This window comes from Penaeus vannamei, chromosome 7 (genome assembly GCF_042767895.1).
Source record: "Penaeus vannamei isolate JL-2024 chromosome 7, ASM4276789v1, whole genome shotgun sequence".
NCBI lineage: Eukaryota > Metazoa > Arthropoda > Malacostraca > Decapoda > Penaeidae > Penaeus > Penaeus vannamei.
Window position 1 is genome coordinate 22,999,152 of NC_091555.1, and position 15,000 is coordinate 23,014,151.

At 46.2% G+C, this 15,000-nt stretch overlaps 1 protein-coding gene across 1 annotated transcript in view; it reads left to right on the top strand.

Annotated features, from left to right (window-relative positions):
• The first annotated feature begins 84 nt into the window (after positions 1–84).
• The window catches only part of LOC138862217 (uncharacterized), a 106,465-nt gene continuing 91,549 nt past the window's right edge, over positions 85–15,000 (top strand). Inside the window, exon 1 of the mRNA XM_070123633.1 lies at positions 85–720. Coding sequence (XP_069979734.1) covers positions 138–720 — 583 coding nt within the window. The 5' untranslated portion in view covers positions 85–137. The remainder of the gene's footprint in view (positions 721–15,000) is intronic.

A 15,000-nucleotide genomic window follows, 5' to 3' on the forward strand; every position in this document is an offset into this window, starting at 1 on the left:
GTGTGAGCGAGGGTGGCGGCGGCGTGGCTAGGCGGCGCGAGCAGGTGGGCAGGCTGCGCGGGTGCCTGGATGGGTAGGGCGGCGCGCTATATGTCCGGCCAGTGCAGTGTTGGCCGCCAGCTCGCCCGGCGCGTACCATGCAGAGCAGTGGCCTGGTCCTCTGGCTCGTGGCTGTGGCGTGCGCGTGTGAACCCTGCCAAGCGTCATCCAGTGGCAGCAGCCACCAGCGGCCCCGCAACCCCTTGCTGGCCGTGGTGCGGGCGGCCAAGGCCCTCCACCACCACCCGCCCGCCGCCCAGCCGCCCCCATCGCTGCTGCCCTTGCTCCCTTCCAGCGCTCTTCTAGAGTACCCGCACCTGTCCCGCCGCCACCATGCGGGCCCCGACCTGCCCCAGGGGGCCCTCTTTCCTGCCCAGCACCGCCGCCGCAGCCCCGCGGGCCTCCAGCACCTGCAGCGCCAGCAGAGTGCAGGCGGGGACGACCTGCAGCCGCCGCTTGAGGTGCAGGACCTGCCTGACGACGAGCGAGGGGAAGCCGAGGAGCGGCGGAGGACGTGGAGTAAGCGCGGGCAGCTCAGTGATGCCCCAGTGAGCGGGGGGGCGGGGGATGGCCAGGAGGAGGCCGTGGCGGCGGGCCTGCAGCAGGTGGGCGCCTCCATAGCCACCAACTTCCTCAGGCACGCGCGCTCCGGCCCCAGGCCCTACGACGTCCCCAGGATCGGTGAGTGTTCGCTCTCGTCGTTCTTTTCTCTTCCCTCTTCCCTTGCCCTCCGTCTTCCGATTCTTTCATCCACCCTTCCTAGCCGCTCTGCTGTCCATCAGCCTCGCCACTTCCCCGTCTCGGGATTCCATCACGGCTTCACTATTCCTCCTTTATCCAACATCCACCTCTCCATCGCCGTCCCTCCATCATACACGTCTTCCATCTTTCTCCATCTTCCAAATAACACTTCTCTTATTACTTCTTCCTCTCTTTTCTTCCCCTCTTCTTTTCTTCTTGTTCTTCCCATTCTGGATGTGTCTCCCTCTCTCCTCGTCCTTCACACTCGAGGAACATTTTTCATTTCCTCCCTCCTCGTCCCTTCCCCTCCATATCACCTGTCCTTTCCCCGTTTCCTTTACCTCCCCCTTCCTCAGTCCAGATTTATCCATTCTGTCCTTCTCTGTCTCTCCTGTTATCTGCCTCGTTCTGCATTCCTCTTCCAAGTTCGCTGAAATGGCATTCCTCTTTCCATTTAGCACACTCCCAACAAGCATGACACGGTCTCATGCACTTCGTTGAAGTCTCAAGCCAACTCCTCCCCTCTCACTTGCGTTCAAAGATCTCCCCGCTCCTTTTGCGCTTCTAAATCACAGTCACTTTTTCACACGATTTTTGCTCTTTTTTAAATCCCTTCCACCTAAAACATGCAGATTCAACGAAAGGGCCAAGGTACATACGTTCCTAAACACAGACACACGCAACATAAAGACATACTCGCACTCACGAAGCTTTTCGATTCGCACACAGTAACAAATCCATAGACACTTACACACACGTCAGATCTGGGACACCTGTACCACAACCGTCTTTCAAGCCGCTGTTAATGGTGATGAAGCTAAAAATAGAACCAACGCCAAGCTGGCCATGGGTTGGGGGAGAGGAGGAGGGGTGGGGAGAAGGCAGGAGGGGGGTCGTCCGGGCGAACAAACTCGGCAAACACTATAAACCACTTTTCTGAAGTTCGTTATGCAAAATGGGGGTATTTGTCTCCAACAGGGTCTTGCATCCGGCTGTCTGTCACACATTCGTGCGCTCTTTTGCTCAATCTCTCTCTCTCTCTCTCTCTCTCTCTCTCTCTCTCTCTCTCTCTCTCTCTCTCTCTCTCTCTCTCTCTCTCTCTCTCTCTCTCTCTCTCTCTCTTGCTCTTTTGCTCTTTTTGCTCTCTCGCTCTTTTTCTGTTTCTCGTTCGCTCTTTTGCTCTCTCGCTGTCTTTCTATTTCTTTGTCGTTCTTTTGCTCTCTCTACCTCTGCCTCTTTTTGTCGCTCTTTTACTTATACTTTCTCTTTCTCTTTCGCGCTTTTGTTCTCTTTCTTCTTAGGTCGCTCTTTTACCCTCTCTCTTTCTCTGTCGCTCTTTTGCGTTTCCGATTTCTCAGTCGCTCTTTCGCTCTCTCTCTCTCTCTCTCTCTCTCTCTCTCTCTCTCTCTCTCTCTCTCTCTCTCTCTCTCTCTCTCTCTCTCTCTCTCTCTCTTTCTCTCTCTCTCTCTCTTTCTCCCTCTCTGTCTCGCTCAATCTCCCACGCTTTCTCCCTCATCTACCTTCCTCTTATTGATCAACATCCAGAGTCATAGTATTCAATTTGCATCCATGATCTGAAATCAGTTTACTATTGATCTTTCTCTGTACCTACCGAACCCGAACGAAAACCAATCCCGTAGTGTTTTTTATTATCATATTTGTAAGTTGTGATTTGCAGATTCCTGGTTAAAGAAAGGGAGAAAGATGAAAGAAATGGAGGTACCAACTCAAGACGTATTGGTTACTTATGAAATGAAAGGAATGTTTTGTTGTTTATTTTGTTGTTTATTTCAATAGCTGTTGGAACGTTTTTTTTGTTTTGTTTTTTTTTTGTTTTTTGTGAAGCGTCGTTACGGATATTATTTGATTTTTTAAGCGGATTTCATTGTGGATTTGTTCTGTTGTCGAGCGAAAAGACATAAAAAATCAAAAGATTGTCGGAAGAGACAAGCGTTGAGTTTCCTTCTTTTTCTTCTTCCTCTTCTTTTATTTGTTGTTGTCTTTGTTTTTCTATCATCGTCATCATGTTCTTCGGAAATGGGAGACAGTGTGAATATTTTTTTTATTGGTCAAAGCGGCAGATCGCTTTTTTATATATGTTTCTTTGTTTTATCCTAATCGTCACCTTCTCTCTTTCTCTCTCTCTCTCTCTCTCTCTCTCTCTCTCTCTCTCTCTCTCTCTCCCTTTCCCTGTCTCTCTCTCTCTCTCTCTCTCTCTCTCTCTCTCTCTCTCTCTCTGTCTATCTATATATCTATTTATCTGTCTCTCTGTCTCTCTGTCTATCTATCTATCTGTCTATCCATCCATTCATCTATCTATCTACCTATCCCTACCTCTCTCTCTCAAAAGAAATATATCATTGACAATTAGAAAAGAAAAACTACAAAAGCTATTCTTTATTTTTCAATACTTTTCAAAAACACGCATCCATTCTCCCAGTCTTCTTCCCTTCGCTCTTCAGTAATATTTTACTATCACTACGACCGCGAACTCACTTGCTTTTTCGTCTGATCATGTTTATTATAATTTTTTGTTGCCATTGTTGCTAATGTTGCTCTTGTTCATCATTTTCCTTACTATTATTTTCGTTATCTTTGTTATAATCGTTATTTGTCATCCTATTGTTGTAGTTTTTTTACTTTTATCTTTACTTTTTTCTTTTCTCTCTCTTTTTTCCCCTTTGACTTTTTCCGTAGGTATTCTTCTCTCGTTTTCTTCCCTTCGTATTGTTTTTTCTCTTGTTCGTCATTTGTTTCTCTCTCCCCTTCTGTCCCTTAATCATCTTCTTCTTTTCCATTTTTTTTTTTTTTTTTTTTTTTTTTTTGTCTTCTTCTCCTTCTTCTGCTCTCGTTTTTTGCTTCTCACATTTCACAATCTTCTCCGTCATTTCTTCATATTTTTTTCTCTCGCCCTTTTGCCTCTTCCTCCTTCTCAGAAAGTTCAGGAAAAAAGAGGAAGTGAGAGAAAGAGAAATAAAATACATTAGCAAAGATGACATTACACGCTTGCTTTCTTGGTATTACCTTTTCCTTCTGCCTTTATATTTCTTTATATTTTTTTCTCCTCTCTGTTCTCCTCCTTCTTGGCTTCTCATCGTTTCCCAGTATATTCCTTTTCTTTTTCTTTTTTCCTCTTCTTTTAACGTCCTTTTCTTGGTAATCTTTTATTTTCTCTATTTTCTTCTTCTCTGCTTCTTCCTCTTCTGCCGCCTCTTCACCATCCTCTTCCTCACCCTCACCCTCCTAATTCTCCTCTTCTTCTTCCTCCTCCCCCTCCCCCTCCTCCCCCTCTTCATCCTCCTCATCCTCACATCTTCGTCCCCATCCTTCTCCCCATCCACCACCACCTCCTCTTTCTCATCCTCATCGTCCTTCTTCTCCACTTCCCCGTTCACCAGTTCTTCCTCCTTCTCCACCACCACCTCCTCCTCCTCCTCCTCCTTCTCCTCTTACTTTTCCTTCTCACCCTCCTTCTTCTTCGCCTTCTTCATCTTCTCTTTCTCCTCATTCTTATAGTTCTCCTCCTCCTTTCTCTTTTGCTAAACACACTCAGACACAAATCCATGAAAGCTTAACAGTTTTCCTCCCAGATAAACATTTTTTCCCTCGACTCTTTGACTCCCCTTTGCCCCTTCCCTTCCCCTCACTCCTTCCCCCTTCGCCCTCTTTTCCCTCTCTCTTCTTCCTGCAACTCCCTTCGTTTCCCTTCTTTTCCTCGCCACTTTCTGTTTGCCCCCTTCTCCCCTTTCATTTCTCTCCTCCTCCTCTTCTCCTCCTCATCCCTCCCATCCCCTCTCCTCTCCCCACTTTCCCCTTCTCTCCCCCACTTTCTCTCCTCTCCCACCCCCTTCCCCTTTTCTCCCCTCCCTTCCCTCCCCTTCCCTCCTTCCCCTCCTCTACCCCTCTTTCCCTTCTCTCTCTTTTTCCATCCTCTCCCCCCTTCCCCTCCCCCCCTTTCCATCCTCTCCCCTTTTCCCTCCTCCCTCCCCCTTCCCCTCCTCCCCCCTTCCTCCTCCTCTCCCCCTCCTTTCCCTCCTTTCTCCCCCTTCCCCTCTCTCCCCCCTACCCCTCCTCTCCCCCCTTCTCACTCCCCCCAACTTTTCCATCCTATCCCCCCTTTCCCTCCTCTCTCCCCCTTCCCCTCCTCTCCCCCCTTCCCCCCTTCCCCCTCACATGACGGCGAGCACGAGTTAAGGTCGGTCAACTTGCAGCTTTTATAACGTAAGGAAAGTTCTGAAAACTGCGGTATGTCCGGTGAAGAAGAAAAGTGGGAGGTATTATAAGGCGCTCGTGTTTGTTGGTACGTGTGTGGGTTGTAGGTAAATGGAGGGGGGGGGGGCGGGGGGTGGAGGAACAAGAAGGGAGAAACAGTGAGACGGTGTGAAAGAGACAGAGAGAGAGAGAGACGAGAGAGAGAGAGAGAGAGAGAGAGAGAGAGAGAAGAGAGAGAGAGAGAGAGAGAGAGAGGGAGAGAGAGAGAGAGAAAGAACAAAACACAAAAATAGGTTGAAACATCTCTCTATCTGTGTCTGTCTCTCTCTCTCTCTCTCTCTCTCTCTCTCTCTCTCTCCTTTCTCTCTCTCTCTCTCTCTCTCTCTCTCTCTCTCTCTCAAACATCACCCCATATATCTCCAATCCGAATGAATTTCAACATGTGACATTCAGAGACGGAAGACAGAGTGGGAAAAAGGGGGTAGTGGGGGAAGAGAGAGAGAGACGGAGGAGGGGATTGGGAGTGGGGAAGGGGGAGGGGGAGAACCATCACTCGCTACTGATACTCATTAATTAATTAGATCTTGCGAAGAGGATTTAAAAGAAAAACACCAAAAAAAGAGTGGAAAGGTCGGTGCAAATGGTGTCAAAACACTTTGTTCCGATCTTCATTTTCTGTTTTCCTTTTTTTCTTCCCTCTTTTATTTCTCTCTCTCTCTTCTCTTTCTCTACTTCTTTCTTTCTCATTTACCTGATTATCATTTCGTTTGTCTGTCTGCTTATACCTACCAATCAATATTTTTGTTTACCTAAAAAAAGAAAAAAAAAACTAATATGACAGTGCTATAAATCTATAGTTATATACATGTAAACCTCTTTTGTGTGTGTGTGTGTGTCTGTGTGTGTTCATATCTGTAGTTTTCATTCTTTCGAAGCAAAACGTTTATAGTTTCTGATTTCACACATGATGTGAAAATGAAAAATAGGAAGAGAGAAAAGAAAAGGATAGATGAAACATGAATAAACGGGGAATTAGATTTAAAGAAAATATATATATAAACAACAAGACATATATACATACACAAATGCACCAACAACCACACACGGATCTACAACAGCCCCCCCCCTCCCCCATCACCACCACATATACAATCTAAGAGAACACACAGGCGACCTAGACTTTCATACTACCCCCCCACCCCACCCCCACCCCCACCCCGCCCCCAATCATTATCGTACAATCACGCCACTTAATGAGACTGAGAGAAAAATATGTTTATGAAAAAGTACCTCGCAAGTTCTGCTTTTTATCCCTCCGTGATAACAACAGTGAATAGCCCTCAAATAATAATAGCCTGATTAGTTGCCCTGACATAAAGAGGAAAATTAATTATATTGTTTCACGGGATTAATTTTCCTGAATGAAGTAAACGTGAATTCAAGTCGCTTAGACCCACACAGGATGTTGTTGATAATGGTAACTGAGATAATGATATTGATAACGATGGCAATGAAGAAGACGATCATGATGATGATGATAACGACAACAGCAATAAACATACCGATAATAATGGTACTGACAATGACAGTGATATCAATAATAAACACTGATTTCTTTTAGCCATCATCATCTCTATCATTTCTTTAACGTTATGATTCTCCTTAATTAACATCAACGCTACTATATAAACAGTTAGCTCATTCACTGCACCAGAATGTCTCGTTTGCAATATTAATCAAACGTGATTTTCCCAAACAGAGTTACAGTACAGTTCGGGCAAATCTGAGCGAAGAATTGTGTATAAAAGCCATCAAAAAAATCATTTGAATCATGCACATCTTGGTCCGCTGATTGAATTGCCGACATAAATATTTCAAACGATTCTCACTGAAGAAAGGAGAGGAGAAGAGAAGAGACAGAGAGAGGAGGGAGGAGAAAGAAGGATAGATGAATATGAAAAAGGGGTTAAGTACATACATATGTAGGCAGAGAAAGAGAGAGAGAGAGAGAAAGGTGATGGTTTTTCAATTCAGATCTAAAAAAAGAAAAAAAAAAATCCAGAGGAGGCATGGTTTACAACGACTTTGCTAACGAGGGCGACGCAGCGGCGGAAAGAGAAAACGCCTTTTGTTCTTCTTCCTCTTCTTTTTCTTCCTCTTTTCTTCTCCTTCTTCTTTTCTTCCGCTTCTTCTTCTTTTCTTCTCTTCTTCTTCTTCTTCTTCTTCTTCCTCTTCTTTTTGTTCTTCTTTTCTTCTCCTTCTTCTTCTTCTTGTCTTCCCCTTCTTCTTTTCTTCTCTTCTTCTTCCTATTCTTCCTCTTTTTTTCTTCCTATTCTTCCTATTCTTTTTCCTCTTCTTCTTCTTCTCCTTCTTCTTCTTCTTCTTTTCTTCTCCTTCGTCTTCTTCTTCTTCCTTTTCTTCCTCCTATTCTTTTTCTCATCCTTCTACCTCTTCTTTTTTCTTCTTATTTAACTTTGGGTAAATATGAATTATATTTTTTTTTATCAACAGGTATGCTTAAACACAAACATCAATATACATATTAATATATATCCGCATAAGCATAATGATTATCAACATGATCGGCATAACACATTTTTCATTATAATCACCGATTTATTCCACCCAATCATCATTAAAAATCTTCATCATTATTATCTGCCGCCATAATGACTGTTTTTGCATAACCCCTTTGTCATGACACGGATAACGGATAACGGAAGGCGTCAAATATTACGAAAAAGAAAGGGAAGAGGGAGGGTAAGGGAATGAAAAAAAAAAAACAGAAAAAGTGGTGATGATGATGGTGATGATAATGAGTTTGGTGGAAGGGAGGAATGGTGATGAGGAGATGTCAAATATGTGTGGATTATCGTTATTATCATTTCATGATTATTATCATTGATATCGCTGTAGTCACTTTGTTATTATCGCTGTTGTTGTTGTTATCACCGGTTTTATCATCCTTATCGTTGGCATTGGCATTATTAACATTATCATCATTATTATTTTATTATTAGCCTTACTATTATTTCATGCTCTTATTATTATCATCATCATTATGACTATTATCATCATTATCATTATTACTATCACCGTTATTATTAACACTACCAAGCTAGGTTGACATACCTCCTGCAAAGAAGGCAAATAAAACACACACACACACACACACACACATATGGACTTACATAGACACACCTACACTAATTTATACTAATATAATCTAATGAAAATAAACCCAACCCAAAAATTGCAAAAAAATCGTCAGAATACATACACGTGTTAGTTCTCATTAGCATGCCACACGTCTCCAAATCATACCCGAAAGACCCTTCAAAGAAGCCATTCAGGACACTAACGAGCCTCTGATTAAGTACTTTTAATTTCGAATTTAATGAGATTGAAAGGAAGGGGAAGGAAGGGGAAGGTGAGAAAAGCCGTAGGAGTAGATAGGAATTTGCAAAGAAAGCAGAAGGGAAGCGCAAGAAGATATATAGGTGAGGGTTTTTTTGTGACCTTGATAGTTATTTTTCATTAAGATTACGCAATAGAGACATGAAGACAGAGTGAATGAGAGAGAAAATGAGAGAAAGAGAGAGAGAGAGAGGGGGGGGGAGGAAGGCAGGGAGAGAGAGAGAGAAAGAGAGAAGGAGAGAGAGAGAGAGAGAAAGAGGTGAGAGAGAGAGAGAGAGATAGAGAGAGAGACAGAGACAGACACAGAGACAGAGTAAGAAAGAGAGAGAGAGAGTAAGAGAGAGAGAGAAAGAGAGAATGAGAGAGCGATATATATATATATATATATATATATATATATATATATATAGAGAGAGAGAGAGAGAGAGAGAGAGAGAGAGAGAGAGAGAGAGAGAGAGAGAGAGAGAGAGAGAGAGAGAGAGAGAGAGAGAGAGAGCGAGAGAGAGAGAGAGAGAGAGAGAGAGAGAGAGAGAGAGAGAGAGAGAGAGAGAGAGAGAGAGAGAGAGAGAGAGAGAGAGTAAGAGAGAGAGAGAGAGAGTAAGAGAGAGAGAGAAAGAGAGAATGAGAGAGCGAGATAGATAGATAGATAGAGAGAGAGAGAGAGAGAAAGCAATCACGCGCTAGAAATGAAAGTCACAGAGGATTCCCCACAGACGGCAGCAAGGCGTTTCTCTGGTTCTCCAACAGATCTTGATAATTCTCTGAAGAAGGAGGTGTAAGAAGTTTAGGCGCGAAAGGTATGGACTTAGCGGGAGTCAATTCTATCTTTGGGGTTTGGTGTCTTTTTTCATTCTTCCTTTCTTTCTCTTTTCTATTTTGCTATGTCTGTCTGTCTCTCAGTGTCTGCGCCACCCTCTCTTTCTCGTTTTTATTCCTTTATTTTCTTATCTTTCTATCTCTTTCTCTATTCTGCCATGTCTTTATTTTCTGCTTTTTGTTTTCCCCTCTGTTTCTCCCCTTTCTCTTTTTCTTTCTCTTATCTTCTCCCTCTCGCTCTCGTCCTCTTTCTCTTTCTCCCTTTACTTTTCCCTAACCCTCTTTCCCTCCTATCTCGTTTTCTCACCCTCCTTCTCTCCTTCTCTCCTTTTTCCTTCTCTCCATCTCTCCTTCGGTCTTTCTCTCCTCTCCATTTCTCCTTCTCTCCTTCTCTCCTTCTCTCCTTCTCTCCTTCTCTCCTTCTCTCCCTCTCTCCTTCTCTCCCTCTCTCCTTCTCTCCTTCGCTCCTTCTCTCCTTCGCTCTACATTCCCAGTCCATCCCGTAATATTAACACAAGGCCATCGGGCGTAGATGTCAGCGTGAGTTTATGAATGAAGTTCTTCGATAGACTGAATGAACTTGTTTGACTTCGGGATAAATTCGTTGTTGTTGTTCTTCTCAGACACCTTGTTATGGAGGGAGAGGGAGAAGGGAGAAGGGAGATGAGGGGAGAAGTAGGGGAAGAATGAAGCGGGAATTAATGATGTGAGTGGGTTGTAGGGATAATGAATTAACGTAGTGAGGGGGAGGGAGGCATGAGAGTAATAAATTAGCGACGCGTGTGAGTAGCGAATGAGTTAGCAAAGAGGAGCTCCGGGGATAACAAAATAAGGGAGAATGAGTAGTGGACGAACGAACGGGAGGTATGGAAAGAGCGAAGAAGAAGCATGTAAATATTGTGTAAAGAATTGCCGATGAGGACGGATGGAGATAATGAATCGACGAAAAGGAGGTATTGTAAGAGGAATAGGAAGAGTGAATAGGCAACGGCGTGGGGGCAGAGGAACGACGATTGCCATAACATTATCGAGGGACACGAGAAATAGCTAACGGGTCCAGGTCCAGTTCCAGAGGTCCAAGCTAGATCCAAATCCAATTCCAAATCCAAGCTTAGGCCCAAATCCAGATCTAAATCCAATTCCAAATCCAGATCCGATTCCAAATCCAAGCTTAGACCCAAACGCAGATCCAAATCCAGATCCAAATCCAAGCTTAGACCCAAATCCAAATCCAATTCCAAATGCGAGCTTAGGCCCAGATCCAAACCCAGCCCCCCCCCCCCCCCCGCCCCCCGCCCCCGCCCCCCGCCCCCCGCACCCAAGCCAAGCCGCCCAGCCGTATCGAGCATCCGAACAAAACGACCGTCGGCGCGCATCTCCGGACCGACGCCTGATGACAGCCGACGGCGCGCGAGCGAGAGCGGGGCGGAGGTGAGGCGAGGGAGGGGCGCCCGACACGTCCCGCGCCTGACGTCAGTTCACCTGGACACGGGAGAGGCGTCGATGTTGAGGGGGGGAGAGGGGGGGAGGGGGAGAGGGGGGGTGGGGAGGAAGGGGCGAGGGGAGTGCAAGAGGGGGAAGGGGGAGATGGTGGGAGTGGGTAGGAAGGGGCGAGGGAATTGGGAGAGAGGTGGAGGGGGGGGAGAAGGGATTGATGTGAGGATGGGGGGTGAAGGAAACGAGGAAGGATAACAGGATGTGAGGATGGGATGGAGACGGTAGGATGTGAGGGAGGCGGTGAGGTGTGAGGAAATGGGAAAAGGGGGGTACGTGAGGATGGGAATGAGGGGGGATGTGAGAAGGAGGAGGAGGGGGATAAAGGGGAAGGACAAGGATGGGGATGGGGGGGGGGGAGGGGCAAGGATGAGTGAACGGATGAAATGTGAAGCAAAGATGAAGGGAGGGTGAGAATAATAATGAGTAGGTAGATTAGAGGATGGGGGGAGGACCGTATGAAGGTATGGGGGGGGGGGGGGAGGCGATTTAATGGGCCGGAGATTGGATGGGGGGGCGCTGAGGGGGGGGGGAGAATTTGCCATAGGGTCTAGCTGAAGGCTGAGCTTTGAGAGAGAGAAAGAATGATGGCTTTACATTGCAGACCTACTTAGGCTTGTGTAAGAGCGGAGGGAAAGATAGGCGGAGAGAGAGAGAGAGAGAGAGAAAGAGAGAGAGAGAGAGAGAGAGAGAGAGAGAGAGAGAGAGAGAGAGAGAGAGAGAGAGAGAGAGAGAGAGAGAGAGAGAGAGAGAGAGAGAGAGAGGGAGGGAGAGAGAAGAGAGAAAGAGAGAGAGAGAGAGACAGACAAACAGACAGACAGCCAGACAACAGAGAGGTAGATATAGACAGAGAGAGAGGAATGGAGAGAGAGAAGGAGAGGATATAGAGAAGAACGAGAGACGGATTTGATTTACTTAGGAGTTGAATTAGGCGAAGCGGAGAGCTGCTCCGGTAAGGTTTACAGAAGGTTAAGTTGTTTAAGTAAGGCATATTGAAAGCTTTTGCAACTTTGCCCTAAAGAAGAGATGAGATTAGCCAGAGCTTTGTTATTTGTGAAAAATTACTTACAGCATAATTCGGTAAGATCCACCAGGAGCTGAGGTGAGAATTACCGGAAGGAGGAGATGGAAGATAGGAGATAAAAAGGGAAAAAAGGTAATAGGGAATATAGGAAACAAGCGAGAGAAGGAAAGAGAAACAGGAGATTGTTGAGGCAATGGAGGAAATGACAGACAGAGAAGGAGAGGGGAACAGATCATGCTGGGAATAAAGGTGATGACAGATAGAAGGAGAGAGAAACTGAAGATGACGCTGGGAACAAACAACACAAGAGAAGGAAGGAGCAAGAAATAGAAGGAGGATGTTGTGAATAGCGAACACGAAGGAGAAAGTCGGACTCCTCGCCGAACTCGATAATCCTCGATGCCTTTGCAGTGCCTTCATTGTAAATAGTCATCAAACTTTACACTCTTTGCTTTGTGCGCTTGGAGGCAGGCCCGCGGCGAGACAAATCAGTCAATGTGCAACGACGCAATTGCAGAGGAGAAAGACGGGGCGAGGTACCTTGTTGCACACCGGTCGACTGATAGCTTTTTCTTCTTCTGCTTCTGCCTCTGTCATTTTCATGTGAGTGCTTTTATCAACCTTTTGTTTTTGTTTGTTAATCTCCTTCTGTCCCCCTTCTCCCCCCCCCCCTCCCCTCCTCCCGACAGTTGAAAAAGCAAGGCCTCGTAAAGATTCTTTTGTAATAACAAGTACCTGAAAACATCTCGTTTGCTTTGTCTATTATTCGAGACACACGAGAGCTCCACCATCTATCCGACTCACTTAGCTTACTTACATCTGTAGGTTTTGCTTATAAACCCTCTCGTCACTTTGTTCACTATGTTTGAACCACATTTGAATACTTTTCGTTAGAATATCCGACATGTATTCCAAAAGAGATATGTGACGAGTTGACAACATTGCAATAAAATCATTTTCCTGTTGCATCCGCCAAGTGCCAAAGAGACGGCGCAGCAACTCACGCTAAAAGGCTCAGCAACACGTTTGTAACTAACAATGATTGTGCTCAGCCATTCTCGTAATTTGCTTACCATTGGCAGAAACACCTCTTAACTGCCTCGCCGTGCCAGAGATAGCCTATAATCCCCACCAATCTCGCGCAAGTGTGCCATTCAGAACCCAGAGTGCCACGCTGCTCTTCGTCCGTCGCCTGCCCCCGCCCCCTGACCCCCTTTTGCGAGAGAGTGCCGCCCCTTTGCTCTTTTTCCTGCTGTTGCTTCTTGGTCCAAGGGCGGCGTGGTTCTCCCTGGCATTAAGGCACTGCCCGCATAGTAGCATTGCAGGGTGCCTACCTATCTCGCTACCTTCGACGGGAGTGCCACCCGTACACCCTCGACGACAGTGCCACCCAGCCACACCCTGAGAGTGCTATCGAGTCCCGCCGCCCACGCAGTGCCAGCAGCTGCAGCAGCAGTGGGCAAGGGTGGGGAGCGAGCGAGCGAGAGCGTGCGTGGGCGGCCCTCGCACAGGCACAGTGGCAGTCGCGGGGAGCGGTAGTGCCACACCCTGCTCCCGCCCACCTCTTTCTTCTTCGCTCCTCTTCCTCTTGCTCTTCTCCCTCTCTCCTTTCCTCCGTCGTTCTGTAACGATGTATCAGTCGCGTATCTCTGCTTCTACTGCCTTCTACAATCCACAAAAGTCTCTTGCATTCTTTCTCTCTCTCTTTCTTCCGCTCCTCCTGATCCTCTTTTCCGTTTACCTCTCCCCTCTTTCTTTCATATTTGACATCAGCTGCCCACTGCGCATTTTCTCTTCCCTTATTTCTTTATTCTCTTCTTTCATTTCTCTATTTATTTTTCTCGGTTTGCCTCTCGCCTGTTCTTTGTCCACCATCGGTTTCTAGCGCCAGGGAGAAGGAGACAACGAGAGACAGAAGGAGAAATGCGAAGCGAGAGGTAAAGGGAGAGATAACACAAAAGAAAAGGAAATCGTGAAAATTGAATAAGACGCGGAAGAGGGAAAGAGAGAGGGGAAGTAAGATATACTACGAATGAAAAAAATGACTAAGCTATAATATATGAGATTTAAGGCGAATAAAAAAGGTAAGCGGACACCTCTCCCCCAACACACCTACTCCCTGCCTCTCCCTAAACTCCATCCCTCCCCTCATCCATCCCGTTCCCCTACCTACCTACCCATCTCCCTACCTACGTCCCTTTCAGACTAACACCTCCCTTTCCCAGGCCTCCCCTAGCCCCACCCTCCCCACTTCTCCATCCTTACCTCCCACCTGCCTTTCACCGCTCCTCCCCCGACCTTACCTTCGCTCCTGCCCAACCCTTAACCCCCCATCCCCACCCCCCTGACCCCCACCTTTCCTTTCCCCACCCTTATGCTCCTCTGCCCTAACCCCTAGATTCCTATCTCCCCGTGTTGTACTCTCTGCTTTAAGAGGACAAGCTCGGTGATCAGCATGTCAGAGGGAAGTGGCGAGTATCTTGTTAAGGTGCATCATCATCATCATCTCTCTCCCTCTCTCTCTCTCTCTCTCTCTCTCTCTCTCTCTCTCTCTCTCTCTCTCTCTCTCTCTCTCTCTCTCTCTCTCTCTCTCTCTCTCTCTCTCTCTCTCTCTTTCTCTCTTTTGTTTTTTCATTTTCTCTCTCTTTCTCGCTCTCTCCCTCCCTCCCCCTTCCTCTCTCTCTCTCTCTCTCTCTCTCTCTCTCTCTCCCTCCCTCCCTCTCTCTCTCTCTCCCTCCCTCTCTCTCTCTCTCTCTCTCTCTCTCTCTCTCTCTCTCTCTCTCTCTCTCTCTCTCTCTCTCTCTCTCTCTCTCTCTCTCTCTCTCTCTCTCTCTCTCTCTCTCTCTCTCTCTCTCTCTCTCTCTCTCTCTCTTTCTTCTCTCTTCTCTCTTTATTTCATTCTTTCTCGCTCTCTCTCTCTCTCTCTCTCTCTCTCTCTCTCTCCCTCCCTCCCTCTCCTCTCCCTCCCTCCCTCCCTCCCTCCCTCCCTCCCTCCCTCTCTCTCTCTCTCTCTCTCTCTCTCTCTCTCTCTCTCTCTCTCTCTCTCTCTCTCTCTCTCTCTCTCTCTCTCTCTCTCTCTCTCTCTCTCTCTCTCTCTCTCTCTCTCTCTGTATATATATATATATATATATATATATATATATATATATATATATATATATATATATATATATATATATATATATATCGCTTCCTCGCTCTCACTTTCTTTTTCTCTTTTTCACTATATGCTTCCTTATTCTTAGTTCTATAGATTT